The sequence below is a fragment of the Lasioglossum baleicum genome, chromosome 6, assembly GCF_051020765.1.
Source record: "Lasioglossum baleicum chromosome 6, iyLasBale1, whole genome shotgun sequence".
Lineage (NCBI taxonomy): Eukaryota > Metazoa > Arthropoda > Insecta > Hymenoptera > Halictidae > Lasioglossum > Lasioglossum baleicum.
Genome location: NC_134934.1, coordinates 12,993,307 through 13,008,556, shown reverse-complemented (window position 1 = coordinate 13,008,556; position 15,250 = coordinate 12,993,307). Strand labels below are relative to the sequence as shown.

The following is a 15,250-nucleotide window of genomic DNA, read 5'->3' as shown; positions in this document are numbered from 1 at the left end:
ATGTCTTGGAAATCTAATCTGTATTACAACGGCGCGCTCGAAAGTAAACGTGAAATGTGAAAATCTACGGAAAAATGCGAACTGCTGAATACGTATTAGAGGCCATCAAAGGCGCCGATGACACGGATGCGCGTTCGATAAGTAAGATCGTGCCTATTCCACTTACCGTTAGCCAAAATTTCAACCTCTCTCGCCAGAAAACCGTGCAACAACGCGCTGTGCGTACACTAATTAAGTATTTCGAACAGAAGACCAGGAAAATCGAGAGGAACGGTCGTCTCGGCGCTTTCTTTTAAATCGTACCGGTAAAATTCTCTCTTACCTCCTCTCCGCCATGTTCTCCTGGTACGAGCAGATACTTATCCACCGGTGTAAACGATTATCCAAGAATGCGTTCCTCGAAGTAGTTCACGCGATTATCATAATCACAATTATTCTGCGTTTTGCACATTTCTCCACCACAATTACTTAACGAATAAATGAGAATTCTAATATTATTTTCCAGATTTTATGCCTACCTCTCTCTTTAACCCTTTGACTACGATAGACGTATATATACGCCCTCGCAAGTCTATCAATATACACGAAAGGCGTAAATATACGCTCTCTGCATTTTTTTAACTATAACACCTTTACTGTTTTACCAATTGATTCAATCCATCAAAATGAATTTGTAGTATTTATTAAATTATATTTAAATTAGCGATTATTATTGAAGGAATGTACAAATTAAGTCATGTAAATTAAAATAGCTTAAAAAGCTACTTAAAATAAATAAAAAGTTGGATGTGTTTAATTTATATGCAATTATTATTTTTTTCAACCCTAAGAATGGTATCAAATCTGCGGGTACTGTTTTGGTCATTAGTCAGTGGACAACCAGTCGCAGTGACTGACATGCAAGTAACACGCCGTCCGTATTGATGGATTCTTCCGAGAGCGCGCCGCAGTCAAAGGGTTAAACTCATGTGAAAAAAATGTATCCGAGGCTTCGTATCAAAATTAACATCTTTATTTCACTTTTCTTTTCCAATTGTTATTAATCATCTACTTAAATTACATTAAGTACTGCAAGCACTTGAAACAACGGAATCGAAGCTATCATTTTTAAATGATCGAATTTCGTGTAAAACGTGTATTACAAACTATTTGAAAACGTATCCGAGGCTTCGTATCAAAATTGACATCTATTTCACTTTTCTTTTCCAATTGTTATTAATCATCTACTTAAATTACATTAAGTACTGCAAGCACTTGAAACAACGGAATCGAAACTATCATTATTAAATGATCGAATTTCGTATAAACCGTGTCTTACAAACAATTTTTTGCAATCGGTTTTCGTTGTTTGTACAAAGATTACGACAGCACGATCGCTCGGCCTAGTTTCGCTTGTTAACTAGTTCAACGTGGCAGTGTGTGGCTTCCGTATCTCTAATGAATCGCTAATTCTACGATTTAATGGTCGACGCGTTACAGGTGCGCATCTCAACTTGCAAAGTTGGTTTCTTGGCAGACCTGAACGTCGCAAACAGCGAATACAGTCTTGTCTCGGGAAATGGCAGTGGTTCAGGACGGCTTTTGCTGTTTCTTTTTGTTTGCTGATCTCGACTGAGTCGAGGGTAAATAATACGAGTGGGCGGTTATCCGGCAATTTATATTGTTCGAAGAACAACTTCGACTTCGGGTACCCGAGTATCACTAATTTTCGAATCTCGACCCGAGGCTCGGGTACCCGAAATTTTCGGTTGTCCGTTGAGCAAGGATATATTTTGTTGGAAAAGGATTGAATGGAACATACCCTCTCGTTCTGTCGAGCGGACAACTCGAAAAAAGAAGAGAGGCTAGACATTTCTTACTCTCGAAACAATCATTGGTGCCATTTCTCGAGACAGAACTGTACACCGAAACACCAGTTTCCGGTTAATTTTTCGAGCAGATTTTTCTTTAGAAGTGTAGGGCCCAGGGATTGGTGGATTTGTACTTTACTTGTAAAACAGCATGGCTCTGTAATTGGCCTATCAGTCTAGAGATTAGTTGCAGTAACGTGTGCGCCGGGATTTATATTAAACGTATAATGTATTTCTATTTTTAATCCGCAAAATTATTTAAATCAACGAAGTATACTGTTCAGTATAATTCGAGGATCGTTTGCTTTGAGCATGGTAACCAATGTTTGACAAATTTAGCTATTAATGTACAACATCTTTCTCTTCGTTCGATGATCTTTCAATTACGCTGAACAGTGTAATTCATTCGTCTATGTACAAGTAAGTACTGGCCCGGGTCCCGTTCGCGGAGCTGCCTAATAACTATGTATACACTTTCACACCTTTCTTAAATCGCTAATTGAGAGATACTTCGGTACGAAAAACAAATCAAAGGTCCTACTTAAATATCATATACATCTACGATTGCACGTGTCCGACGTCGGTATCTAGATGCGATCAACAATATTCAACCAAAACATAAAATACTGGCCATTTATTGACTACCTCGATAATCCTCGATAACAAGTAGCTAACAAAGCATATGTGAATAGAAAACCATTAACAATAATCATCGTTGCGGTGTTGGCCGTTGTCAATGAAGAAACATGTTCAACGCCGTTAATGAATAAAATACTTTCGAGGAGGGACAATAACTGCTACATATGTACAAACTATATACATACAAGACCGCATTGCACAACAATGCTCCACGATTTTAAATCACGCTCGCTGTACACGCTGTATCATGAAAAAGGGAAACCAGAAAGGAAGACTCCTGTATAAATTTAAAGTTTTAAAATAATGATAAAGCAGAAAGGAGAACATAGTCGCGTACAATTATCTATCACCTTGGAGTCTCGTTTCATCCCCTGGTTCTTTCCCACGTCTGAAATCGTTGGGTATATTCTTCGTTGTATGGGGTTGTCATGGGACACACTCTTCTGAAGTCTCCCGCCTCGTCGCCGGCGATCGGCGCTAACATTTTAGGGTCGGAGAGGCGTCATCGGGTTGGCGCGAACTGCGGCAGGTCTTGAGGCCGTGCTAAAAGCAAATCTGTGTTCGACGAGAGTCTAGGCTCGGCGGCGGGAAAAGTATAGTCCTCGGCGGCTGGCAAGGCGGATTGTCGGGGCGGTTGGCCGGCGAGTACAGGAATTTCACCGAAATTCCCGGTTGCTCCTGGTATTTCACTGACCTCTGGTGATGGATGGGCCCTCTGAAGACGATCCGGGGGTGTTCCCTCGCGCGATCCTCATATCGGCGGAGATTCTTCGCGGCGAGTGTAAATAGGCTTGGGACAAAAGCAGAGAAGAGGCGGCTTGGCTCGACGGAGGCGTTTACATTGGCAGGCGTCGAACGCTTGTAAGATAAAGCGGTTGGCAACGTTCTACACGTGTACGCCGGTTTGTAACGCACGTTCCGAACACGTGCACCCCGCAGTTTGACGTGTTTATCAACCGATGCACCGGCTCCGTCGCTCTCCCGCTTCTGCGAACGCGTCACCGTCGAGCCGCGCGCCACCATCTCGCTCCATCTCACGATTACCGCGAGCCGGGGAACGAGCGCGCGCTCGTTAATTAAACCGGAGGACTCTCGTTAAAGTCGATTGGCTTTTGCGCAACCAGCCATCGATCGGCGACTCGCGATCCTCGCCGTGATTACCCGGAATTGAGACGTTAATCCTTCATTCTTCCCTCCAGCCGCGCCGCACCGCGCCACAAGGAGTTGCTGGGCATTTACGCGCGCGAATTACGTTCAACGATTCGGGTGCGAATGATTTGTCTCCGAGATCAAGCGCGATTCCACGCGGCTCCCCTACTACCTTCTCTCGGATCAGGCCAATTCCACGGCTCCGGGGAATGCAATTAACGATACTTCTTCTGGGACGGCTCTCTTCTAGGAATCCCGGTCGGCTATCGGGAGGCTTCTAATTGACGTTCGATGATCGGGGTAAAAACGGGAACGCAATTGATTACAATATCACGTATCCATTTCTCACGCGCCGTATTTGGGAACGAGGGTTCGCGAGCAACTGCTTTCCACTTTCGACGCCGATCGGTTTCCGTCTTTGTGTAAGCAAACTTCCTCGCTCTCCGGCTCTCAGCCCATTATACAGCGGCCTAACGGGTCGCGGGCCGATCGGAAAGTCTTTTCTCTAGCATCTCGTTGTGAGGTCTATCGGCGCTGGTTTCCTTTTCAGCAGCGGGCTGCCTCGATCGCTCACGCTCTCCATGTCGATTTCATCCTCATCCTCCGTCTCGTCCCTCGCGGGAGTGGCCGCGGACTTCATGGACAGGTCCATGGGGTTATCTTGGGGCGGCGGTCGTTCCGCTTCCGGTTCCGGTTCCGGACTGCAGATCGGGGAACCGTCCTCGGAACGTTTGATGGACACCGGAGATCTTTCCGCGTGCGTTCGTTGGCTCTTCAGCACCGCGTCTAAGTAGAATCTCTTCGTGTACGATTCACCAGTTTCCATGTTCGGAGAGGAACTTTGCCTGGGCGTTTGTACATTGTGATTGTGCGCGTATCTGTCGTTGTTGTTGTTGTTGTTATTGTTCTCGCAGGTGCCCTTGCTGTCGGCGCCGATCGTCGTGGTAGTGGTGGTGGTGGTTGCGGTGGAAATGGCGCTCGTAGTGTCCTCGATCACAGGTGAGTGTCGAAGGAGGTTCGACGGATGGTTGGGCACCAGAGGATGAGAAGCTCCGTGAGAAGCGTAGAGATGGTACGGGGAGAACATGGTGAGACTTGGCGGCGGCAGGAACGCTGGCGGTATCAGAGACATTCCACCCAGGTGGAATCCGAGTGGCAAGCTCATCATTTCCTTGCTGAGCGCCGATAGATCGGCTACGGAGGGTTGCAGGTGCGAATGCAACGGCCGGAAGCCGGGGTGTCCCGAGTACGCGGCTCGTCTCTCGGATATCTCCACGGAACTGTCGCTGTTGTGCGACTCCGGGGAACTTATGCTCGGTGAAGTCGAGTTTTTGTAGTCGTCCAAACCGAGCATCAGCACGTCATCCTTCCGCTGCGCTCCGTGGATGCCGATAGGCGGGCTCATCGGCTTTCGTTGTTGCTGAGCCTGGGGTACATTTGGCAGTGTCTGCTGGAAGTGGTGTTGCTGTTGCTGCTGCTGTTGTTGTTGCTCTTGCAGCAAGCAGTGGATCTTGAACCAATTCGATCTACGACCGTACCGCGAACCAGACTTCGACATGCCCACGAACAGGCACTTTCTCAGACGACACGCCTTGCAGGCAGTCCGATTCTTCTTGTTGATCACGCACTCGCCGCCATTCTTGCACTCGGAGATGCTGCTCAGGTTGTTGTACGATCTCCCGAAGAAGGACTGTAACAAATCGAGAACACGGTTCGTTACTGCTAATGCGGTAATTAAGGTGACATCGTTTTATACCGCGAAACGGAGTAGTACGGCGCACGCGATTTACATGCAAATTGAGAGCTCAAACATTTAGCGAAAGATGAGCAGCCGCACGGTCGCTTCGCCGCCGCGCCGCAGTGAAACGCGTAATGAGCACAGGGGAGTCGTCGTGTCGGTTGGCAATAGCGTGCTCTCGTTGTCTCATTCATACTGTATACTACGGGGAACGGACCCCGGTGTAGGCGCGTGCGGCCTACTGTGCTCGTGCTAATTGCCCAAATGGTGCAATTCCGTGATTCCGACACCGACGTGGCGGCTTTCGTGTTTCCAGCTAGAGAGTACCCTTTCATTCGCATAAATTCCCACGTCATTTCTTTCTGATTTGCCTAAGCGCACGCGTCCCTCTCTGCTTCTCCCTCTACCCCGTTGCCCCGTAAACGCGTTCCACAACGAATCGATTATATTCCACCGAAAAATGCTTCTCATTCCGTCGGAGGCTATTGCGATCGGCGCGCGTTATCCTAAATAGACGAAGCGAGAAATCCCGACGGACGCGGCACGCGGCTCGGTGTTACGAAACCCGCGCGATTTAAGACCTCGTTCTTTATAACAGGCATCGAGAGAACCGGCCTCGTGGCCCGTGGCACACCATGCATTTAAGCCGGAGCGGCGGGGCCGGTACTCCGAAACACCTACAGCTTCCTGTGCAACCCGCTAGAAAATTCTGCCCTTCGCGCGGCTAATGATCGGCCTTTAAAGGAGAGACGCGAGGTGACGCGCCGCGGTGTGCGACATCCATCCACTTTCGCTTTTTCTGCCCGTACGCACGGCTATATTATTAATCGTTTCTGGTTCGTTTGTTCTGAAAACGAGCTCTTCCTGCGGCCCAATGGTCCCGGTGCGCGCGGGCTGTGTATTCCACTTGTCTCCAGCGTCGTCGTCTTCGTCGTCGTCGTCGTCCTCGGTGTCTGAGCGCGTCTCCCAGCGTCGTCGACCAGGTCAGAAGAGGAGGCGAGGGGACGCGAGCCACTTGCAAGAGGAATACGCGCGCGACGCTTCAGGAGCGATGACACAATCGCGAAAATGCTACCGTTATTACGTGCCTCGGATGGTCCCTCCTCTCCTTCCTCTCTGGTCGCGGCACACGCTCCGGGATTATGCAAACGGCACGGCACTTTGAAACCTCGGCCGCAGCGCGCCACGCCGGTTGCCTTTTCATCGTCGAACCTTCCAGCGCGATTGTTACGGTTTCCTTTCGAAAACTCTGACCCGCCGATAAATAGACCGGCTAATTACGCCACGGTGAACTTTCTTGACGCAAAGAAACGTATCTCTCTGTGACTCACCGTTGCGCGCGCCCGTTCGCGTCGGAATGAAAAAATAAAAACGCGGGCAACAACACTGAAATTCCCCTGTCTCAATGAACGGATAATGAACCATTGTACCGTTTCCCATTGGTTCGCCGGTGGTTTTTACGGCGAGCGCGGATAACGCGGTTGATAAACCGCGCAATCAGTCGCCCGTGTTCGGGTATCGGGCCTCGGCAAGGACCCGTCGCGCGTTACGATTCGCGTTCCGTCGAGTTTCACCTTTAAGAACACACCGAGAGAGCCTAATCGTGGGAGAGATCAACGGGAAGACATTGCGCCGGGCCGTGCTCGAGCAGCACGTGTGCGCGTTTCGTCAATTCGCCCGTGCTCGGGGAGCCTGGCTTCGAGGCGGTGCTTCCGGCGCTTCGCACTTGTCTGCCACAATTGTTTCCGCCCTAGTTCACCATTACGTCACCTCGACATTGTTTCGTTTCGTTATTTTCGTTTTCAGGCCCATCGTAGCATGTCAGCTCCCCACCGACCCACTACACGTTCCCCTTTACGCTCGAATCGCGGCCCGTACGAGAGATACAGAACACGCTGCTACTGCTACCTGCTACTACTACACCAATTCGACCACGAATGGAACTCTATGTATTAATTGTTCAACCTAGATACCTGGCCTATTCGATGCCACAATCGTAGCTGTCCGCTTTGCTGCGTTCAGTAACGTTTTACGCGACACGATTACGATTCACGGAAACTGTACGCGTTGTTGAGCTCGGGAATCGCGGTGCAAATTGCTTTGCTGTTATCTGTATGCAACGTGCACTTTACAATGATTTTCAACTGTGAAATTACCGAATTGAAACATCAATAAATACGTCTCTACGATTTTGTATAACGAAATCGATACAGCTACTTTGATAATTTGGCGTCTCTAGTAATAAAATGGTACCGATGACAAGAAGATGACCAGATTTCCAACGTCAGTTCTTTTTCGATTCGACTCCACGAATATTCTTCGTTATGTTAACAATTTAACAAGCTAATAGACGAGCACACTAATTTTCAAATAATTATAACACCTCTTAAAATAATGACTATCTTGGAAACTGCTTAGGCCTCGAGCCCGGCTTCCTTTCCGCAATTGTCCGCCGTTCCAACTAAACACGATTACTTTCGGAAGTTCGGTTGACACGCATGCCTAGTCAAACGTTTAACCTCGGCCACGAAGCATTTCGTGAAAGCGTTCAGTGTTTCTCAGCTTTACGAAACTGCGGGAAAGACCGGCCACTCGCAAGCCGCAGAACACGAGAAAAAGACACGCAAAGAAGACACTCGATCAAAGCATTCTGCTCTCGAAATTGCTTTATCAGAACACTTTTCCCATACCGACAATCACGCCGACGGCTCTCATTCGAAGTCTACGTAATCATCGGAAGGATTCTTTATGGATCCGCTGGTAAACTTGTGAGCAACGAACGGAGCAGGGAACTCACCTTGCAGCCCTCGCAGGTGAACGCGCCAAAGTGGAAGCCGGCCGCGGGCTCGCCGCACACCTTGCACTGTTGGTTCATCTGCAACAAAAGATAATGGCTTTGTCTGAATTCGTGGTGTGGCGATATTAGGCGTTGCGGCGCGTTATCTGAGATCGTGTCGGCGGGGCCAAACGCACCGTGTTTTCCATGGATTCGTCACTCGCCGGACGATTATGAGCTTCCGTTCCGGTGAATGACGAAACCGAGGAAAAAGAAAAGTCGACGATGTGCGCCGGAGGGCGCGACGTCGCGTAACGTCCAGGCATATTTCTACGGTTCGACAGAATCACAATGCAGGCGTTATCGTGCGGCCAGAACACCGATCGCGTGATTGGGTAAGAGAAGAGGCTCGTTGCGCAATGTCGGCGGTATACGCGCGAATCGCTGGATCGTGGCAAAGCGGTGCGTGTTACGTTCAACGAGCGGAAAACCCTCGGTGCACTTGCTTCTTCCCTCCTCTGTTCGACCGAGCGACTCCTTTCGCCTTCTTCGGTCGCTCGTCCGGAAAACGGTTCGCGGTCTCGTTTTCACACCTTGCCGATTTCATTCCGCCCGCCTTCTTACGTGTAACAGAGATCTCAAAAATTAACGACTAGGGCGCAGCGCCGGTTTTAAAACGGAGGTCCGATCGGTCGTGAAACTACTCGACGATACAGTTTTTACGACTGCCTCTGCACCGAGAATTCTAATGAAGTCCGGGAATATGGGACAATAGTACTGACCCACATACGTAGCCCGAGGGTACGCCGTGTCACTTGCGGCGACTTTCATACATGACAGACTGTCGCTAAATGGGAAAGTAAATCTCAGCTAATGGAAGAGACATCGATTGTTTGATCAACGGAGTCTCTCTTTCCTGACCTACACCCCACAGTCGTTGACTCTTCTCATTCGCGGACGCTCCGTGACTCGGCGTGCCTACGCATACTTTTAATTCCACGTTCGATTCTTTTTTTTCCTTCCACGTTCCCTTTTCCCTCCTCCACTCCGCTAGGTCGAAAACCGCTTATGGCGGTACCTCACCTTATACATTGGCAGTGTAATTCTTGCTCGCACTTTACATCCTCCAAGTTACACAGGGAGACACGTAATATCTACTCGATGCAGTACCGTTTTATCTTCAGATTGTGGAATCCGATGCTACACTGTCACGAACCACCCCAAAAATAGAATTCTAGGTCCTAACTGTTGCCGTGAATCTTAGAGGTATATCAACTTAAGAAATTCTAAGTGAATCATCTTCTTATCTGAAAAAAGATGACTCAAATCTTCGGATAGAATCTTGCTCCGGAATAGACTCTATCTGAAATTGATTATCCGATCGCGTAAGCGGACTTGTCTACGCACGTGGAAGTCGACGAGCAGGTAACACTCGTCGACTTCCTGTCGATGACTTTCATGCCCGCGCCGCCTTAGAATCGTAAACAGACTGGGCAACGGTTTGAAAATTCGTTGGTTGGTTCGGGGCCGAAGATGAAGAAAGCCGCGAGATTATGCCAACGCGATTGCTTCAACGTTATTTTCGAATCCAGCGGAAAAACTGGCGTATCCGTGCGATGTGGCAATCGTCGCGGTTTGCTTGGTGGACCTCGACGATTGCTCCGAGACGGCGCGAAATCGAGCGAGCAAGCTAGCTAGCAAGCAAATCGTCGGGGAGGAAAGAGAGAGCGCGTCGGTTAATTGAATTTAAATGACGACGTATTCTCGTTAAATACTGCCTGCGGGCCCGGTTGATATTTGAAGTGGGGGAGAGAGGGACGACGCCGCGTCTCTTCCCTCGGCTCGTCTGGTTTGGGCTCGGCCCCAGAGGGATTGTTCTGCGCTATTAATTACCGATAGATGCTGGCGGATCGATAGTCACGGTTAAGGCTCGACGACGACGGCGGCGGCGGCGACCAGGACGATGAGGACGACGACGGTGCGCGCCCGAGGTATCGCAACCTGCACTGATTGCAGGTGTGCATCCGGTGAGCCATTCAGGGGGTGCCTGCATACTCGAGCGTTTCACGTCGATGCGGTTGCAACGTGCTTTAAGCCATATTGTTACGGTTGCGTGTCGCAACCGGGCCTCGCGCGACCGGTGATACCGGCGAGTTTACCGGCTTAATAGAATCGACGACGCGCAAAAGAATGATAGATGATTCAATGTTCCCCGCTAATAAATGACTTTTAATTATGGCCTCTCCGCGGGCACAATAAAACGGTTGATTAATTAACTCCGCGCCGCGTTCGCGCCGACGGACCGTGTTTAGGAGTTACTTAACGGAGTCCCTTGCCTCCGCGTCGCTAATGATCGTAAAATATTGGGACGATAATTATTTCTAATAAATCCCGCGCGGTTCCTGCGACTATTCCGCCGATCGATCATCGGGGAAGAAAAGTGAATACCCCGTAGAGAAAGTTCGCGGATCCTCCGCGCGACTCCGTTTCGATTCCTCCGCCGGGAGGAAAGTCGAACGATAATGGCCGAGGACCCGATACATTTGCCGAGGGATTTCCGCTCGGACCGGACCGGTGGCGCGGGTTGTAATCATCGTCGCCAAGACCAATCGCGGAGACCAGATATCAATAGGCGCGATTGTTGCGCTAGTCGATCGAACCGTGTGAATCGTAACGACTCCCTGCTAACAGCTCGTTACTTTCGAGCGCGATCGCTCGGCTGGCTCTCCCCCGCGCCCGACACTCTTTGATCATCGGCGATTCCACGGAAAGACACTCGACGGGACGCGAAGGTGCAACCGCGAGCACGTTTCAGCGTTCAAAGGGATTAATCCGAGTTCCTACGTTCCCGCTCCGGCGATTGTCCTCCTTTCTAGAGCTGACCTTCTCGATAAAGACACTTACCCGCTCCTGATCTTCCGCTTTCAGAAAAGAATGGCATCGATCCGCGATCATCTTGAGCGCTGAACTGTTCTCCTCGTCCCGACACCCTAACATCAGAGAGAGACTCCCGTCGAATTAGCGGTTTCTATCTTCGTTTGCATGCGCGTGAAAGTCGCACGTTTGGTCTAGCAGCGGAACTATTTTAAATGACCGACGCCTCGTTACTTTCGTCGCGGCACCGGGAAAACAAGACGCCTCTAGAATTCGCAGCTCGATTTTTCGCCTCACGTCGCACGCCCGCGAAAATCGTCTCGGTTACCTGTTTTGTCGAAGTGCTATCCGAGGAGATCGGAACGGTTTACGACCGGCACAAACCACCTATGGCGTTTTTTCCCGACCGTTAAAACATCCCGATGTTTTTCGCCATTCACGGTCTCCTCGATTTTTAAGCTACTCGACCGAACCCCAGGATTGTAAAAAAAAAAAAGGTCGACTAAGCCGCTTTTTCGCCAAGGTCTAGTGACCGTTACCGCGCGCCTTTTTATTGGTGAAAAATGGCTCGGGCTCTATTTCCTCCGAGCAATAAAGCACTGAAAGATGCCGGCTGAACTGGATGGACAGAGCGAGCTACAGGCAGGTCACTTTTTTACTGCTCACAGCCGGCTGCAATTATCGGGGACGATTTGTAATAAAAAGTAGCGGTCGTCTGTGTGACATTTCCAGCCTGTGGCCCTACATTGTCGTTCGTTTTCTCCCTTCTCTCTTCGAGAGCTTACCTCTGTAAACACTATTAGTGTTGCGAACGACCTCGATTTTACTGTGTCCCGACTAGTAAAATACAGTAACGATTTTTTTTACGATTGTATTTTTAAATGGCCGCCGGAGCTGGAACGAGGTTGCACCCGACACCCTTCGCGAACTCATCTTTGCAAAGCAACGCGATCCAGTTAGCAGAGAACAGCTTCCGGTCTTTCGAAACGAAACGCCGTTCCGCAACGCGCGCTCCGGCGATCGGCCTTCGCGCGATGCAACGTGGACCGTTTGTTTCCGATGCTATTATTCCATCGCTCCTCGATAACCCGATTCAGATTCGTATCTAACAATCGCGCAACGCGTCGAACACGCTCGAAATGGGAACGCGACGCCTGCATTTCCCGCGAGCCGATCTATTTGCCCATAAATTAACGTTAAAAATTACAGATACACCGTGTCGACGAGTTACGCAATTCATTTTGTACTGAAAAATATTTTCTAAAGCTTAGTTTACACTGATCCAACAGCGTGCACCCTTTCCGTTTTTCTTTACACTACTTATAAAAAAAAGAAAGTAAGATCAAGAATTTTGCTACAATGTGGAAGCAGCTTAACGCATCGTTTATCGATCGAATCATTGTGTATTAATTATCCGCGGTCGTAAACCGTCGGTATCAATTTTGTAATCGACTCTCGTCGCGGTTTCTGTTTGACGTCTCGCTGAGAATATTCAGTCAGCTATCGTCGCGATCGGACGAGATACGATCTGCTAGTCGGTATTAAATATATTAAATAATTAAGCTTAATCACGACGCCCGAAGGTACGCGAGAGTCACGGCCTTATCGTGGATTCCCAGACGGTATCGTCGGAATCTTGTCCAACAGCGACGCTTTTCGCTCCGTGACACGAGCAACGACAAAGAAATCGGTCGGCCAGACGCGCTCAAATTACGAAACGCACGCGTCCTTCGCCGCTTCTGCTCGCTCGTAGGTGTACGCGATTCAACTCGATTTCTTCGACGAAACGAACGCGTTGCACGATGCGGAGGCTGATGGTAATTGATTATTATCAGTCGCTGGTTGCGATCCACTTAACGCCGTGCGACACATCGCGATATGTTCCCGACCAACTATTGATATAATCGATTCGCGAGAAATGCGTTAACATTTTACGAATTTGGCAGAGGATCGACCGATCGCGGTTAGAATAAAGAATTCATGCGTACCGTGACAGTTAAACCGTCTAGCGCTGTCCAAGTGTCATCCACGGTGGTGTGAATCGTGTGGTCCGTATATCTCAAGAGCGGTACACTATCCAAAACACTTTGTCTCCATATCGTATTACGGAACTGTCGCAAACAGATTCGTGACACTGATCGATCGGCCGCGGCCACTGGAGCGTCGGCTGTCGTCAATTCCTGGGAAGTCCGGCGCGAGAGATCGAGCGATCACTGACAAACTCACTTTGTCCCTCGAACAACACAAAATCTCCGACGAGCGTTCTCACTGTGTTCAATCACGAAAACAGTTGGCCACTGTCGATGCGCGGGAAAATTGACGAGACAGTATCTGGACGGAAACGTCACTTCGGAGTGCGAACGGAACTGAAATCCACTGTCCTTTTTGTATCCTTGGCAGAGGGGCGAGTAGGTCCCGAGCGTTTTTCACTGATGGTCGGATGACACTAACCGGGAAATGTCGTCCGAGGTTTCGGTTGGACCGGATAACGGAAGAAGAAACGACAGCAGATAAGAAGAAGAGGAACATGAAGAAGATTCTTGACGCGGCGATGACCGTTAGGTGAATGACTTTGGAAGGCGAGGGTGTCCACGTCGATTCTTGAATCAGCCCCCACCTCCGATTATTTTATACGGTCCCACTTCGTTCGCTCGATCGGTCGACCGCTCGTTCGTTCGTTCGTTCGTTCGCCAGCTAGGCTCGTGCGCTCTCGTAAGTATACTTCGAATGGGCCTTATGGGCACACTGTGCGTCGGATCAGCAGAGAAGCGTGCAGGGTCCATCCGTGGCACAGGTGGGCTGCGGGTCCTAACGTACCTTTGGTGGGGGGTCCTGCTGGACGGCCAGAGGGATACTCCGGACTCCGGGGTGGGGGAACAAGGGAGGGGCCTCACCACCTTACCATCTCTTCGCCTCTCTTCCTCCTCCTTTGCCCGGACCTCCTACCCTCGACGATCTCGTGGACCTACGAGACACGGGTTTGCACGCTGACGGTATCGATAAGGATCCTGCGGTTTCGAGGACCTTTTCTCTACCCCCTCCCACTCCCTCATTCTCCTTCTTCTCCTCTTCTCATCGAGCCTCTGCCAACTCGAATCGACGGTAGGATCTGCGCGGTAGCAAGTATCCAATACTTTTTTACGATCGTGCCGGATTTGAGAATTGCTTACGTAAGATTCTTTTCGACAGGACTATCCGGGAGATGAAAGACTCGAGATGAATCCGATGGCTCTCGCATGAACAACAGCTAATCAGTTTTTGTTGGTTGTTCGAGGACTCGCCGAGGATTTCAACTGTGGAGAGGATAACTGAAGGTGTAGATCGCGTAACTTTTCCGTTGATTGTGCTTGAGAAAGATGCAGTTCAAAGTACAATATAATGAACGACAGAAACGTAATGTCTGGTTCATTTTTAATAAAAAGACACATTGTTTAGTCACATTTCTGGTCGCTTTATAATGTAGTCCACATTGCCAAGTTGGTTTAACGAAAACTAAAGAATAGAAATTTTTCACCTAGGAAAATTGCTTTTCTCCGGTGATGAATTAAGGCATTTTACTAAAAATTATATTCTGAAGGTAAAAGAAGAATTAAAACCACAGTAACAGATAATCCTCGTGTGTTCACACCAGGTTTTGTTCAAGTACAGTACAGATTTGTTTAGTATTACTCACTGCACAGATCAGTGCTAAATTTAGTTTAAAGAATTGTACCCCGTACTTGTGCAGAGTAACATAATTCTCGCTGCAATGTCCTTGAAGATCCAACCACGGTTGCTCGTAGATCATAGAGATCTTAATGATCGATAACAGCTTTGGGGATTGTGTTGGTGATATATGAAAGCATGCTCAGGCATTCCTCGTCGCCTTTCATTTATTCTATTTTATCTGCACGAAATGCTGCTTGTGTTCTACGAAGAATGGAAAATTACGTATTTCGAAAATCGAAGTTATCGATGAATGCATCGGGGCCCGAGGACACTTTCGCTTTCGGGTAGTTTGACCCTCGGCAGTGTTGAGGCTGACACAATAAAATGATAAGTAGAGCATTGATCAGTTTCCTTTCATGATAGTCATCAACATCGCCAATTGTCAACTTTATGGAACTTCTTTACAATTTATTGTCATTATACATTTACAGCGTTACATATCACTTTTTACAGCCTTTAGGTTTGAAGCATGTTGATCTCTAAATTTAAATATAACATGGAAAGAAAACTGAACAG

General features: G+C 48.8%; 1 protein-coding gene across 1 annotated transcript; it reads right to left on the bottom strand.

Annotated features, from left to right (window-relative positions):
• Positions 1-2,593: 2,593 nt before the first annotated feature.
• Positions 2,594-13,820, bottom strand: LOC143209806 (knirps-related protein). Its single transcript, XM_076425968.1, has 3 exons — positions 13,015-13,820; positions 8,174-8,251; positions 2,594-5,328 (listed from the first exon to the last, which is right to left on the bottom strand). The coding sequence occupies exons 2-3, from the start codon at positions 8,249-8,251 to the stop codon at positions 4,144-4,146; spliced, it is 1,263 nt and encodes a 420-aa protein (XP_076282083.1). The 5' UTR covers positions 13,015-13,820; the 3' UTR covers positions 2,594-4,143.
• Positions 13,821-15,250: the final 1,430 nt, after the last annotated feature.